At 43.1% G+C, this 16,702-nt stretch overlaps 1 protein-coding gene across 2 annotated transcripts in view; it reads right to left on the bottom strand.

The window, feature by feature from the left end:
- Nucleotides 1-5: 5 nt before the first annotated feature.
- Nucleotides 6-16,702, bottom strand: part of calb1 (calbindin 1) — a 60,444-nt gene continuing 43,747 nt past the window's right edge. For both annotated transcript variants that reach the window (XM_055633628.1, XM_055633629.1), the window contains 6 exons: nucleotides 14,590-14,667; nucleotides 5,255-5,310; nucleotides 5,113-5,152; nucleotides 2,833-2,886; nucleotides 242-313; nucleotides 6-125 (listed from right to left, as the gene is read on the bottom strand). In XM_055633628.1, the coding sequence (XP_055489603.1) occupies nucleotides 12-125; nucleotides 242-313; nucleotides 2,833-2,886; nucleotides 5,113-5,152; nucleotides 5,255-5,310; nucleotides 14,590-14,667 (414 nt within the window). In that variant the 3' untranslated portion in view covers nucleotides 6-11. The remainder of the gene's footprint in view (nucleotides 126-241; nucleotides 314-2,832; nucleotides 2,887-5,112; nucleotides 5,153-5,254; nucleotides 5,311-14,589; nucleotides 14,668-16,702) is intronic.

Below are 16,702 nucleotides of genomic sequence, written 5' to 3'. Positions count from 1 at the left end.
ATGCGAGATATTTAAAATTCTTCAGCACAGAGGATTAATGCCAAGTCTTTCCGAAAGAGTTTTCCTGCATCAGATAAAGCCATGATGTTTTTCTTGTATGTTGCGAGATTTTGAATGTCTAGGTCCTGCATTTTATAATCAGTCATACAATTAACTAAACGTCACACCCAGCCATTTAGAATAAAGCCTTCATTTGCTATTAAAACTTTAAAAAGTTAGTAATTTTGCATTGAGTTATTACCTGTTTGTTCTTTTCGCAGAGATCCTTTAGTAGTGCATCTAATTCATGTTCATCTATATATCCACTGCTGTCCTAAACAGATTAAGATACAAGATTAAGACATTTGTCTGGTCTTCAAAGATTACAAATCTTATTAACATCAGCTAACTGTTTGATTAGTGTATACTCTACCTAGGGTTTATTTCTAAAACAATAAACTTCTCAGTAGTTTATGGTTGTAAATTGGTTTAGAATCTCAAAATCCCCTCTTTAAGTAATGGGAAAGCACAGTGTAGGGTTACAATACAGCAATATGCACACCCATCGTAAATGAATGTTTTGTTTTGGAGTCATACAGCGTGGAAGCAGGCCCAACTTGCCCACAACGACCAACATGTCCCATCTAAACTAATGCTATCTACCTGCATTTGCCCCATATCCCCCAAAACCTACCCTAGCCATGTACCTGTCTAAATGTTTCTAAAACATTGCGATTGTACATACCTCAACTACCTACTCATGCACCTTGTACCATACACTCATCATCACCCTTTGTGGGGAAATTTTTTTTTATATATTTACCCCCTCCCCCCCCTGTGACCTCTAGTTCTCCATTCTCCTACTCTGGGCAAGAAACTCTTTGCATCTAACTGATCTATTCCTCTCATGATTTTGTACGCCTCTATAAGATCACCCCTCATCCTCCTGCGTTCCGTGGAACAAGAGTCCAAGCCTCCTCAACCTCGCCCTATAGCTCAGGACATTGTGTCCTGGCAATATCCTCGTAAATCTTCACTGCACCCTTTCGAGCTTTTCTCCATTAAAAAAAAAAATAACTCTTTTGGAAATCTCTTGTGGGGGGGCATTTTTTCAAGAAATGTGCAATATTAAATGTTTAAAGTTGCTTTGGAATTTGAGAGTTGATTGCGTTCATTTAAACCATTCTGGCCTGATGCCAGAGAAGACGCCATTTATTATTTTTCAAAAATGTTGCTAAACTTGTGGGTTAATACATATTTATAGTGAATAAATCCTATTGTATAAATCATTACAGTCTGCATATTGAATGTAAACATATTTGTATCGGTAGAAAACTCGTACTCTATTATTAAACATGTAATTTGCCTTTATTGTTATTCATAAAGAATATTCCGCTCATAGATCCTGTCTGTGATAACAATGAAAACATCCATTAGTATGCTTGCATTTATGCATGTTTAACTAGATATTCAATAATTAAATCAATTTTATTGTTCCGAAAAATGTGTGGTACTGACAGACTGCATCTTTAGACATTACTGCTGGTATTCTCGTAAAAAGATCATGTAGGGCTATATTAATAAATATTTCCTAACTGCATGTGTTTTTAAATTAATAATAGATTAAACTAACAATATCAATATTACTTGGATGAAACAGTTAAATTGCATGATCCAAAGATTACAATATAATTGTGTACTATATAACAATGTTGATGTCATCAAACTAAACTCATACTAAATAAATAAGACTACAGCAAAGTAAACTATTTGAGATTTTTGAAGAAGTGACCAAGAAGATTGATGAGGACAGTGTGGTAGACATTGTCTTCATTGATTTTACCAAGGCTTTTGACAAGGCATTGTGTGGAAAGGCTGGTCGGGAAAGTTAGATCACATGGTGCCCAGTGCGTGCTAACCAATATTGGCTTGAAGGTAGGAGATAAGGGTAGTGACAAAGGGACGTTTTTACGATTGCAAGGCTGTAACAAGAGATGTGCCAGAGTGTTAAGGTGCACTGTTGTTCCTTATTTCAGTAACCAATTTAGGGCGGCTCTGTGGTGAAGCTGGTAGACGCTGGGTGGAGTCTTGCGTGTTCTCCTTGTGACCACCTGGGTTCCCTCCGGATGCTCCGGTTTTCTCCCACATCCCAAAGGCGTGCAGTTTGTAGGCTCATTCGTCTCTGTAAATTGCCCCTGATGTTTAGGAGAGTGCATGAGAAAGTGGGATAATTAGTTGAACGGGTGATCAATGGTACGGCGTGGACTCAGTGGGCGGAATGGCCTGTTTCGATGCTGTGTCTCTGAACTGAATTAAATGTAGATGTAAATATAGGTGGCATGATTAACACATTTGTAGATAACATTAAAATTAACTTTTAAAAATAAATAATTTAATGTATTTAACTAAAATACAACATTAAATTCAATAATTGGCGGGTCTTTCAGGAGTGCTAAATTATTTGGAAACTGGTTTTGGGACTACGTCATATTTAATTAGCATTAGAAGTATATCTGGTGTCTCTGGACGCTGCTGTTACATTCCCTGAGAGGACAGCTTACCTTTCAGTTCCACTTTCCTTCCTATCCCCTTAAACCATAATTACCTTGTTATTTAAAATCTATCATCAACGGGTTCGAACATATGCACTGACTGAACATTCCACTGGAATAGAAAAAAACAAACATAATTTGTTGAACAATTTGGGGTGGCACAGTGGCACAGCGGTATTGTTTCTGCCTTCCAGCACCAGTGACCCGGGTTCGATCCTGACCACGGCTGTGATCTGTACGGAGTTTGTACGTGTACATGTAACAATAATGTATCATTGCAGTGACATTTTAGAAAAATTACCTGGTCATAATAATCAAAGATATCATTAAATTCTTTTGAAGACATATTCACCCCCTGAAAAATTAGAAAAAAAACTCAGCAAAAATATAGCAAGACATTCAGTCAACATGTAACATTTCTGAAGACAGGGCCATTTAAGGCTTCTGAAAATACAAGACATGAATGGACCTGTGACATTGATGAAGGTGATGGAAAGATTATTGAGAGATCATTGATGTAGCTAAAACAAACAGTGCATTTTACTCGATTTATTCTTGGGAGAGGCCAGGATAATGTGAACATGCAAAAATGAGGAGACGAAGAACTAAATGCTCAGAGTGAATTGTGTTTCAATAGATTACTTTGCTTTTCTCGTACTGAAGCATGAAAAAATGTGGGGAATTTTTATACAACTACTTATAGAATCATACAGCACTAAAATAGGCCCTTTGGCCCAACTCGTCGATGCTGGCCAAGATGCCCCATTTAAGATAGTCCCATTTAAGATAGTCCCATTCTTTCCAGAGATGCTGCCTGTACCGCTGAGTTACTCCAGCATTTTGCGCCTATCTAAGATAATTCCATTTGCCCACATTTAGGCCAGATCCCTCTATACCTTTCCTATCCATGTACATGTCTAAATATGTTTTCAACATTGTTATTGTACCTGCCACAACTACCTCCTCTGGCAGCTTGTTCCATATACCCACCACCCACTGAATAGGAACCTGAGGAACCCTCAGGTTCCTATTAAATCAGGCCCCTCTCGCCTTAAACCAATGTCCAGTGGTTCTTGATTCCCCTTCCCCAGGTAAACGATTGTGCAATCACCCTCTCTATTCCCTCATGATTTTATACACCTCTATAAAATCATCCTCAGCCTCCTGTGCTCCAGCCACTAAAGTCTTAACCTGCCCAACCTTTCCCCATAGCTCAGTCGCTCACGTCGTGGCTAGAATTAGGCACCAACCCCAAGATATTCAATAGGCAGATATTGAGACGGCTTGAAATTGATTGGTATGTGTTGTTTAGACAATAGGTGCAGGAGTAGGCCATTTGGCCCTTCGAGCCAGCACCGCCATTCAATGTGATCATGGCTGATCATCCCCAATCAGTACCCCGTTCCTCCCTTCTCCCCATATCCCCTGACTCCACTATTTTTAAGAGCCCTATCTAGCTCTCTCTTGAAAGCATCCAGAGAACTTGCCTCCACTGCCGTCTGAGGCAGAGAATTCCACAGACTCACCACTTTCTGTGAGAAAAAGTGTTTCCTCGTCTCCGTTCTAAATGGCTTACTCCTTAAACTGTGGCCCCTGGTTCTGGACTTCCCCCAACATCGGGAACATCTTTCCTGCCTCTAGTGGGTCCAAGCCCTTAACAACCTTATATGTTTCAAAGTGTTGGTGTTATGAGTACTTGTAAATAGCCGCAGACTGCTGCCCGCCAGTGCGGCACGGTGGCACAGCGGTAGAGTTGCTGCCTTACAGCGCCCAAAACCCAGGTACGATCCTGACTACGGGTGCTATCTATACGGAGTATGTACGTTCTCCCCATCACCTGCATTGGTTTTCTCCGGGTGCTCCGGATTCCATCCCCACTCCAAAGACGTACAGGTTTGTAGGTTAACTGGCTTCAGTAAAATTGTAAATTGTCTCTAATGTGTGTAGGATAGTGCTATTGCACGGGCGATCGTTGGTCAGCACGGATTCAGTGGGCCAATGGGCCTGTTTCCACGCTGTATCTCTAAACTAAACTAAATGAAAAGATGGAAGCTACAAGTCTCCAACAAAAGCAAATAGAGAAACAAATTTCTCAGATGACAGGATGACAGAAATAGTGTAGTAATTGTCGATAGTTCGTTCATAGTATTTGATCTGCAGTGTCTGGAAACGTTTGTGGTAAAGGTTTGAATTGTAGAATATAGTTGCCTCGGTTTCATTTACAAATTACTCCCATCTATATTTACTCTTACAGTGCTAGAGACCTGGGTTCGATCCTGTCAACGGGTGCTGTCCGTAGGGGGTGGGTTTTCTCCGGGTGCTCCGGTTTCCTCACATATTCCAAAGACGTACAGGTTTGTAGGTTAATTGGCTTCAGTAAAACTGTCAATTGTCTCTATTGTGTGTGTATAGGACAGTTTTATTGTGCGAGGATCAGTGGACGGCGCAGACTCGGTGGGTCGAAGGGCCTGTTTCCACGCCGTATCTCCAAACTAAACTAAAGTGGACAGAACCACTATTCCTTGCACGTTTAATGGACTTTTCCTTTTCAAATGTGAGACGCAAATATTGTAGTACCTACCTGAAATTTGAGGAGAAAATTCTCTTTATCAGGAAGTAACCTATTTAAAAAAAAATGCATGTTTAATTTATCTACTTAACATTGAATAAATGAAGCTGTTTATTTAAGTAAACAAATTGTAAACTGTTAAAAAATTACATACCTGGCCATTTCGCCCAGTCCCAGCTTTCCATCATTATTTGAATCAAACATTTTGAGCTTGAAAAATTAAAAAAAAAGAAAGTTTCCTAAAATGGGTCAAACATTTATCTTGTTCAGAATATGTAAATCTGTTCAGACTTGCAAAATAAAATGTTGCGTAGGATAATTAAAGGATTCTGCTGTTACATGCGTGCAATTTACAGATATAGAAATTAACCGACAATAGGCAGTTTTTTAAAATTAGCTTTATAGTTATTTACATCTCAATGAACCAGTATGCTTTGAACTACTTATTCTACTTGACTAATTAGTATCCATCCATGTACTAGCCTCTAGGTTTTTAATCCGAAATCACTATTGCATTGCACAGTGGCACAGCGGTCAAGTTGCTCCGAGTCTGCACTGACCAGGGATCGCCCGTATGCTAGTTCCATCCTACACACTAGGGACAATTTACATAAGTCAATTAACCTACAAACGTCTTTGGAATGAGGGCGGAAACCACAGCACCCGGAGAAAACCAATGCGGTCATAGGGGGAACGTACAAATTCCCATACAGACAGCACCCAAGGTAAGGATCCAACCCAGGTCTCTGATGCTGAAAGGCAGCAATTCTACAACTGAGCCACTGTGCGTCTCATCCCCTGAGTTCCAAAAATCTCTCGGCCCTTAATATAGAAGAGTATAAGCACAGGAACAGGTGTGTCAGCCCACATTGTATGTGCTAAACATGATGTCAAGTTAAACTAATCTCCTCTGCCTGCATGTGATTTATATTTCCCCATTCCCAGTACATCCATGCGTCTGCCTAAAAAGTCTCTTAAATGCCCCTATCGTATCGTCCATCATGGATAATGCTCAATGAGCTTGCAGCTTATATTATCAGAAATTGGTCATGTATGAATGATATCTGGTTTGTTTTTTTTAAACATTGGAGGAGGTACAAGTGCATAGACAGACACAAAGTGCTGGAGTAACCCAGCGGCACAGGCAGCATCTCTGAATGAAAGGAATGGGTGACGTTTCAGGTCGGGACACTTCATCAGTCTCGTCCCAAAACGTCACCCATTCCTTCTCTCCAGAGCTGCTGCCTATCTTGCTGAGTTACTCCAGTATTTTGTGTCTATCTTCGGTTTAAACCAGCACTGCAGTTCTTTCCTACATAGGTGTGAGTGCATATTCTCTGGGAGTTAACTTGGAAACAGTAAAAGAAAGGTGAAAAATGCACATTCCAACATGAAAATCATACTTTCAAAATTCACGAAAATGTCCACCTCCTTTATTCCTTATCATTTAAAGAAGAAGATAGGGGTTTAACACTGACATGGAGTAGAGAGACAAGGATCAGAGGCCATAGCCTCAGAATGAAAGGATGTACCTTTAGAAAGGAGATGAGGAGGAATTTCTATAGTCAGAGGGTGGTGAATCTGGGGATTTCATTGTCACAGAACGAGTTCCCTTCTTACTGATGGTCATAAAATGATTTTGTCCACACGTGAAAATGAAATTAGTTGCAATATGTAATTACATCTATTAGCTTTCCTAATTACTTGGTGTAATTGCATACTAGCCATATGTAAATTATGCACCAAGACCCACATCTCTCCACACATGTAATGCCTCAACATTAATATTATTTAGAATTTTTCCTGCCAGCATGGACAATTTCACAATTTCCCACATTGCCAAGTCTTTGTCCACTCATTTACCCCACATATGTACCTTTGTAAGCACATTATGTTTGCTTTGCAACTTACTTTAGTTTAGAGGTACAGCATGGAAACAGTCCCTTTGGCCCTAACACTAATTCCATCCTACACAACAGGGACAATTTACAAAATTGCACGACTTTCGAGTGTGGGAGGCAACCGGACGAAACACTCACAGAGAGGACGTACAAACTGCATACAGACGGCACCGAAGGATCGAACGCGGGTCTCTGGTGCTGTAGGGCAGCAACACTACCGCTGCGCCACTGTGCCGCCACTAGGCCACCATCTACCTACCTTTCTACCTATCGATGTATCATCAGCAAATTTAGCAAACACACGGTGGCGCAGCGGTAAAGCTGGTGCCTCACAACGCCAGAAGCCCGGGTTCGATTCTGCCCACGGGTGGTGTCTGCACAGAGTTTATACATTCTCCCTGTGACCGTGTGGAATTTTTCTGGGAGCTCCGGTTTCCTCCCAGTTCCACACTCCAAAGACGTACAGGTTTGTATGTTAATTGGCTTTGGTAAAGATAGTAAATTCTCCCTAGTGTGTGTGGATTGATGTTAATGTGTGGGGATCGCTGGTCGGCGCAGACGCCGCGCTGTATCTAATAATAATAATAATAATAAATTTTATTTGCGGGCGCCTTTCAAAGTCTCAAGGACACCTTACAGTGATTAACAAGAGAGAAAAAACATATAGTCGGAGTAAAATAAATAATAAGGACATCACCAATACACAAATTAAAGACAGAAATCGCTCCAAAGACAAAAAATCAAAAACACAATGTGAAGAGAGAGCAGCGGCAGCTAAAGCGCGCCAGCGTCCACTCTCCCTTCCGACAGCCATCTTGGACACAGACTAACATATTAACTTACACACAAAAAAAATCATCCCCCCACAATGATTGCCACTGTGGGGGAAGGCACAATGTCCAGTCCCCATCCCCAGTTCTCCCAAAGTCAGGCCTATTGAGGCCACCACAATTGCCTCTACGGAGGCCCGATGTTCCTGGCCGTTCTGGCCGGGTGGTGTTGCCCCAGCGTCGGGAGAGTCCTCACAGCGGCTGGGCCACCTGGAACGGCAGCTTCGTAACTGGGGACCGCGGCTCCCGAAGCCGACAAGGCCGCGCCGGTTTGGAGCTCCCAGGCTCCCGATGTTAGAGTCGGCGCCGCCCGCTCCGCAGACCCGCAGACCCGCAGGTGTTGATCTCAGCGGTCACAGCTCACCGGAGCTCCAGCGCGTCGATCCAGCGCGGCGACCCAGGCAAGGCATCGCCCGCTCCGCGCCATGATAGCACTCCAGCGCTGTGCCGCCACCGAAGCCGAGGTGCTGGGTGGTCCCCGCCAGGAAACGGCGCTCCACGCCCGCTGGTAGGCCACGAGGACGGGTCGACGGGGCAGCCCAGAGAAAAAGCTGCCTCACCGACCAGGTAGGGACCTAGAAATATTATTACCCCCTACCCCCCACATTAAAAAGTAATTTCTCCCACAAACAAAACACAGGACTCACTAGAACTTCCAAAAAAAAAGTGAATTAAACGGACGGCTGCTGGTTAGCACCCGTTCCCCAAGATGGATAAAAAATAGTAAATTTTTAGTAATAGTAAACTAAAACTAAACTAAACCACATCTTTCAATCCTTCAACCAAATTGTTTCTATAATTGTAAATAGTGGGGCCACTGGTACTAGTCTCTGCGGCACATCACTCTTTACATCTTGCCAGCCAGAGACAGAAACAGTTATGATGATCAACTTTGGATCCAGAATTGATCAAAACCATGTGATATCTTTCCCTAAATTTCAAGGTTCTTGTTCGTAAACTTTGTTTGGGACAGCCAATAAAATTTCTATGATATTTTCATTTGTCCTTTTCTTGAGGAAAAGAATATCCTGGATAAAAATCTGTGTAATCAAGATATTTGGTCTCCAGGTATAGATGGCACCCAACCTAGGCCACTTATTGTTTGCTAGTCATAGAAGGGGATAGAGTCATAACGTGAGACGGTGTGGAAACAGGCCCTTCGGCCCAACTTGCCCACACCGGCCAACAATCTCCCAGCTACCCTAGTCCCACTTGCCTGCGCTTGCTCCATATCCCTCCAAACTTGTCTCATCCATGTACCTGTCTAACTGTTTCTTAAACGTTGGGATAGTCCCAGCCTCAACTCCCTCCTCTGGCAGTTTGTTCCATGCACCCACCACCCTTTGTTTGAAAAAGTTACCCCTCGGATTCCTATTAAATCTTTTCACCTTCACCTTGAACCTGTGTCCTCTGGTCCTCGACTCCCCCACTCTGGGCAAGACTCTGGCAATCTACCCGATCTATTCCTCTCGTGATTTTGATTCCTCTCAAACATTGATCGAAGCACATCTCAGTGTGACCACCATTTGTTCTCTCCTGTGTTTTTAATGCATTGAAATTATAGGCTTTCAAACATATATAATGTTAGTTATTCCCTTTATCATGCATCTCTCCGTATACTGTCGAATCAGAGTGGATCAGACAGCATCAAGGAGTGAAATGGACAGACGATGTTTTCAGGCGGAACCCTTCATCAGACTGACATTATATTAGCGGAGACTGTATGAAGCGGGAGTTGGACATGTTGTGGATACACAATCTGCATACACATGTCATAGGGGAAACGGATCAAAATTGCTGGAAATCTGAAACAATAAGTTCTGCAACACAGCACAGATCAGGCAGCATCTCTGGAGAAACAGGGTTAATGTTTCAGCTTGACTTTTCATTTTTACTTACATGAGAGTCATGGTAAAATTGTAAATTGTCCCTTATGTGTGTAGGATAGTGTTAGTGTGCGTTAGGGATTGTTGGTCGGCACTGACACAGTGGGCCAAAGGGCCTGTTTCCACGCTCTATCTCTAAACTAAACTAAAGTCAGCTTATTAAAGGTATTTGTAATATTTACAGCAATGTAGGTCATTTTTTAATTTTGGTTGCTTAGGTAAAGGCAGAGGATGTCTAAAGAAAAACAAGAGTTCAACTAAGGTCTGTTCCAATATTCTCAGGTAGATAATTGTTTTCCTGGAGAAAGGTAAGTGCAGAAAAGGCAGAATTGGGGAACATTTGGAGTTAACAGTTAATAGCCATGTCAACGGTGATGTAATTGAGCTAACAAGCACAACTCTACACATGTTTGCAGGACCGTCTCAAAGAACTTGGTCTCTGAGGACAGCGCAGTATTTTTACGCTCTGGTTAGAAATTATCCAAGAGGAACAGCATTCGATGCCTGGATGCTGGAAATCGCATTAGTTTGCTGGTGGAGGCGTCACCACCGTAAACCGTTAGGCAGGAGAATATTGATTAGAGGTCCAATAGGCATTATATAATTTTCAAGGATCAATTAAATCAGCAGAGGGAAAACAAACTTTGAAGAAAAGTTTCAAAGTTTTCTTGAGGAGGAATTTCTTTCGCCCGACTACAGGTATTGTACTTCCGGTGGTGCAGTATTGTACTTCCGGTGGCGCTGGTGCCAGCAGCCTCCACCTACAGCCCGGTATCTTTTTGTTTTTTTGTTTATTTAGTTATGTAAAAGTGTGTTTTTTTGTGTTTTTTTGTGTTTTTTATGTGGGGGAAGAGGGCACGGTGCGGGGGATACCGTACTTCAGCCGCTTCCTGGTGAGGACGCGACTATTATTCGAGTCGCGTCCTCCCCCCCCCCCCCCACAGCGGCCTACCTACCTGGATTGGCGCGGCCTTTCCTGCCGGGATCGACCGGAGCTCCAGCAGCGGCGGGACAGCGCTGGAACATCGCGGGGCTGGTGATGCCTTACCGGGGGTCGCCATCTGGAGCCGGAGTGCTGGACCTGCTGCACCAACATCACGGAGCTGCGGTTTGCAGAGCTCCCAACGCGGGCGGCGCTGACTAATCAACGCGGGGTCCTGCGACTCTGCCCGGCTCGGCCTGCGGACTCAGGAGCTGCAGACTCCGGCAGCGGGAGGCGGCTGATCAGGAGGTCCGGGCCGCTGAGGAGGAGGATGCTCACCGTCGGGGTTCGTCGTCGGCGTTCCACCAGCCCGGCGTGAGGGCCTGAACATCGGGCCACCCGGGGCGGCGACTGCGGGTGCTTGGAAGGCCCCGTCCACGGATGAACACGGAGGGGAGGCTGGCTGGACTATGGTGCCGTCCTCACCTGGGTGCCATTTATGTTATGTTGTGTCGTGGACTTCTGTATTTGTGCTTTTTTTTTTTTTTTTTATTTTAATTCAATTTCAATTTTATTTTTAATATGTTTTATTATTTATTTATTATTTATTTTTATAATTTCTTTGTGATTTTTTTAATGATACTGCCTGTAAGGAAAATTCATTTTGTTGTCTCAAATTGAGACAATGACAATAAATTTGAATACAATACAATACAAAGAATACAAAGTGCTGTCTGTATGGAGTTTGTATGTTCTCCCTGTGACCATGTGGGTTTTCTCCAGGCGCTCCGGTTTTCCTCCCACACTGCAATGACGTACAGGTTTGTAGGTTAATTGGCTTTGGGAAAATTGTAAATTGTAGGATAATGCTACAGGATGATTGCTGGTGGGCCGAAGGGCCTGTTTCCATGCTGTATCTCTAAGGTAAAGTCAGAGGGTGGTGAATCTGAGAAACTCATTGCCACAGCCAGTTGTGGAGGACAAGTAATTGGGTATTAATAGGTTCTTAATTATTAAGGGTGTCAAAGATAACCAGAAAAAGGCAGGAGAATGGGGTTGAGAGGGAAAAATAAATCAGCCATGATTGAAAGGCAGAGTAGACTTGATGTGCCGAATGGCTTAATTTTGCTACTGTGCCTTACGTGGTGTTATGGTCTTATGCATTTCATCACATTCACTCCAACGGAATGTGGCCCTGTGACGTAGGATATATATTGTGGACATTTTTGTGGGGTAATTCGCATTCGCCACAGGAGAGGATCCATCAGCATTGAGGAGAGGTCGGCACGGCGGCCAATGACGTGAAGTAGGGACGTCACTGCTGAGGGAAGGAGGGGGGAGGAAAGAACAAAGGGGGCACTTATACGGGGGGGGGGGGGGTGGCAGATTTGTAACTTTGTAAGTGCCCTTCATGCCAAGGTATGTAAGCATAGAATTCCACTGTGACTTGTCACACGTGACAATAAAGTTTTCGTTCGTTCATTAAATAAGGATGTCAAAGTTAATATGCATATTGGTGAAATATTAATCATTTAAGAAAGGGAGAAAGAAGAACTCTATAGCACATTTCACACCTCATGAAACACAAAAGGCTGGTAATTTAGGAGTAACGTACTTTTGAGATGTTATCTCCAATTTTGTTCAGTAGACAGTACAAAATAAAGACAAATGTCTTCTCTGGGCCATGATTACCTCTGTTCTCGTGCCACTTTGCATTTGAGGTTGGGCACTATGCTTCTCCTGCCCTTTTAAACATTGCCTCTGTTGTTTAACCATGCCCTATCCATAGGGTTGTCTATACAACAACATGCCCCAGCATCCTGGCCACACACTCATCGCCCCGCTACCTTCAGGTAGAAGGTACAGGAGCCTGAAGACTGCAACGTCCAGGTTCAGGAATAGCCACTTCCCACAGCCATCAGGCTATTAAACTCAACTCAAACACAACTCTGAACATTAATAGCCCATTATCTGTTTATTTACACTTTATCTGTTTATTCATTCATGTGTGTATATATTTATATAATGGTGTATGGACACACTGAACTGTTCTGTATTCATGCCTACTATATTCTGTTGTGCTGAAGCAAAGCAAGAATTTCATTGTCCTATCTGGGACACATGACAATAAACTCTCTTGAATCTCTATTACACTTCTCTTCAATCCTCTTCACTGGTATGTATTGCGAGGCTCTTTTATTTTTAAGTTTAATTTAGAGACACAATGTGGAAACATGCCCTTCAGACCACCAGGTCCGCAGCGACCACCGATCCCCATACACTAACATTATCCCACACACAAGGGACAATTTACAATTTTGTACCAAAGCCAAATTAACCTCCATACCTGTACGCCTTTGGAGTGCGGGAGGAAATCGAAGAACCCGGGGGAAACCCCAGGCCACCACAGGGAGAATATAGAAACTCCGTACAGACACCACCCGTAGGCAGGATCAAACCCGGGTCTCTGGCGCTGTAAGGTGGCAACTGTACCACCAAGCCGTGGCACTGCCCCTTATTAATCCCACACTGCATGGTTGTAATATACGTTCAGAAAACATCGATTATTTCCAACACCACTTTGCCAAAAAGCAACATAACTAATAGGACTCCACAATTTGTGTGTTTCTTGTTTCTTGTAGGAATGTCCCTGGTTAATTTGTTCCTGAGAGAACTGTTGGAAAGTTTACCTCAAAAAAAAGTTTTTAATCCCTTTTATTCTACCTAAATAGTTACACCTTTTGAAGTTCCTAAGACTTAGAAGCAGAATTAGACCATTAACCCATCTAGTCTGCTCTGCCATTCAACATGGCTGAGCTATTTTCCTTCTCAACCCCATCCTCCTACTTTCTCCCCATAACTTCTGAAGCCCCTATTAATCAACAACCCATTAATCTCCGCTTTAAAACTATGCAATGACTTGGCCTCCACAGCCATCTCTGGCAATGAATTCCACAGATCCACCACCATCCGTCAAGTAGCATTCCTGCAGAAAAAGAATCATTGACGATTTGGGTCGGGACTGAAGAAGTCCGAAGAAGGGTTCCAACCTGAAACATTGCCCATCATTTTTCTCTAGAGATACTGCCTGACCTGCTGAGTTACTCAGCACTTTGCGCCTATCTTTCATCCAAACCAGCATCTGCCATTCTTTGTTTCTACAGGGGGAATCAAGAACCAGAGAACATGAGAGGGGAAAAATGTAATAGAAATCTGAGGTGCAACTTTTTCATTTAGTGGGTGTATGGGACCAGCTGCCAGAGAAGGTAGTTGAGACTGGTACAATGACAGCATTTAAAAAGACACATGGACAAGTCCATGGACAAGAAAGGTTGAGAGAGATATGGGCCAAATGTGGGCAATCGGGACCAGCATAGATGGGTCATCTTGGTCAGAATAGGTGAGAATAGGGCCAAAGGGCCTGTTTCTGTGTAAGAAAGAACTGCAGATGGTAAAATCGAAGGTAGACACAAAATGCTGGAGTAACTCAGCGGGTGAGGCAGCATCTATGGAGAGAAGGAATGGGCGATGTTTCGGGTCGAGACCCTTCTTCAGACCTGTGCTGCATGACTCTATGACTATGCTGTGAATATTACTTTCATTACTAACAATTCCATAATTAACATTATCATATCACTTTTTTTTGCAAAATCTGAAAATGGGATTTCAGCCGAATGAGAAAATCCATTATGCGTAACCATATAACCATATAACCATATAAAAACAGAACAGGCTACTCGGCCCTCAAGTCCAAATACAAATTTTTTTCGGTGGCAAACCATTAGTATTTTCCCTCCTTCCCTTCTCACCATATGCCTATCCAATTTATAAATCCAATGAACCAGCCTCCACCACTTCCACTGGGAGCAAAGGGCCTTTTAGGTTCTGTAAAAAAGATGATACTGTCAATAAACAGTTGCGGTGGCAAACCATTAGGATTTTCCTCTTACCGTGGTCAGGGTATACTCCTCCAGCTTCACTTCATCAAAGGGCCTTTTTGCTTTCTTCAGTAAGTCTCGAAGAAAACTCTGTTGAGAAAGATTACAGCAAAACTTTAGGATCTTGGTTGTGGATTTTAACAGCATGGTTTTCATGAGGGTTTCATGAAGTGTACACTGTCAAATTCCCTAGGTGTAACATTAAAAAATATATTGTGAAAACTTACTTTGACAAGTGTTATAATCAGATTAAACCAACACGCATGATTGCCTTTTTATATGAGCAATGCAATGCAACGGTGGCGCAGCGGTAGAGTTGCCGCCTAGCAGCGCTTACAACACCAGAGACCCGAGTTCGATCTCGACTACAAGTGCTTGTCTGTACAGAGTTTGTACGTTCTCCCCGTGACCACGTCGGTTGTCTCCGAGATCTTCGGTTTCTTCCCACACTCCAAAGACGTACAGGTGTGTCGGCTAATTGTCTTGGTATAAATGTAAAATTGTCCCTTGTGGGTGTAGGATAATGTTAATATGCGGGGGGTCGCTGGTCGGTGCGGACTCGATGGGCCAAAGGGCCTGTTTCCACGCTGTTTCTCTAATCTAAACTAATAAGATATTCCACAATAATTTGATTACAGTTTATATTAAAGCTTGGAAGATTATACCAATGGTTTCTCAAAACTTTGTAAACTCAATGCGGCTGAAAGAAATGTAAGCTTTGTTTATTGGATATTAATCGGCCTGTACAGGTGTAGCAATTCCAATGTCCTGTCACTGTTTCATATAACAATTAAGCGCTCTTGTCTTTTGAAAGACACAGAGTGCTGGAGTAACTCAGCAGGTCAGGCAGCATCTCTGGAGAACATGGGTAGGTGATGTCATAGTCATAAGTGACAGGAGCAGGATTAGGCCATTCGGCCCATCAAGTCACCGCTATTCATTCATGGCTGATCTATCTCTCCCTCCTAACCCCATTGATGTTTCAGGTTGGAGCAAGGGACCGAGAAGGGTCCTAACCCAAAATATCAGCCATCCATGTTCTCCGAGATGATGCCTAACTGTTCAATTACTCCAGCACTTTGTGTCTGTCTTTGTAAGCCAGCATCTGTAGTACCTTGTATCTCCACTCAGGACTCTTGACTTGACTCCTTACATTAAATGGTAGATGCCAAGCATTTCTGAGATCCTCTTTAAAAGTGTATGTTTTTGTATCAGTCTGCTCAATTTGTTTGCGTTCAACTGGGGATTGGTATTGGTATCAGTTTATCATTGTCACATGTGCTGGAATACAGTGAAAAACTTTCTTTTGATTGCTACCCTACCAAGAAAATGTGGGAAAAAAAAAGAAGTTCAAGAACCCCAACAAGATAGATTGGAAGGTCAGGAACTCATCCATAACATATGGGCAGCACAGTGTCGCAGTGGCTCAGTTGATGCATCTCAGCGCCGGAGACCTGGTTTCCGATCCTGAAAATGTACGCTGTCTGTACGGAGTTTCTACGTTCTCCCTGTGACCACGTGAGTTTTCTCCGGGTGTTCCGCCTTCCTCCCACATTCCAAAGACGCGCAGGTTTGTCGGTTAATTGGCTTCTATCAATTGGTTTCCGTGTGTTGGATACGGATGACCATTGGTGGGCGGGCCACACTGTATCTCTAAATTAAACATGAGAGTTCAGTTCAAGAGTCCAATAATAGCAAGGAATAAGATCATAAGAAATAGGAGCAGAATTAGGCCCTTCGTCCCAACTTGCCCACATCCAGCTGGATCATAGCTGATCAATTTCTCCCTCTCAATCTCCGCTTCAAAATACCCAATGACATGGCCTCCACTGCCATTTGTGGCAACAAATTCCACAGAAGATCACCACCCTCTGACTAAAGAAATTCCTTCTCAGAGAAGCTGGTCTTGAATCTGGTGGTAGGTACTTTTGAGCTTTTGTCTCCTCTGCACAGATTGGAGATAATGATCGGAGTATGAGTGTTCCTTGATTATCTTTGGTTGCTTACCCAAGACAGGGTGGAGGGTCGGTGGAGTAGATGGCAAAGGGAAGCTGGTTTGTCTCTTGCATGGAGCTGCACCCACAACTCTGCTATTACTTACCGTCTTGGGCAAAGCAGTTGCCAC

This window comes from Leucoraja erinacea, chromosome 4, assembly GCF_028641065.1.
Source record: "Leucoraja erinacea ecotype New England chromosome 4, Leri_hhj_1, whole genome shotgun sequence".
In the NCBI taxonomy this organism is placed as follows: domain Eukaryota; kingdom Metazoa; phylum Chordata; class Chondrichthyes; order Rajiformes; family Rajidae; genus Leucoraja; species Leucoraja erinaceus.
Note: the sequence above shows the minus strand (reverse complement) of the source record. Positions and strands in the feature narration are given on the sequence as shown.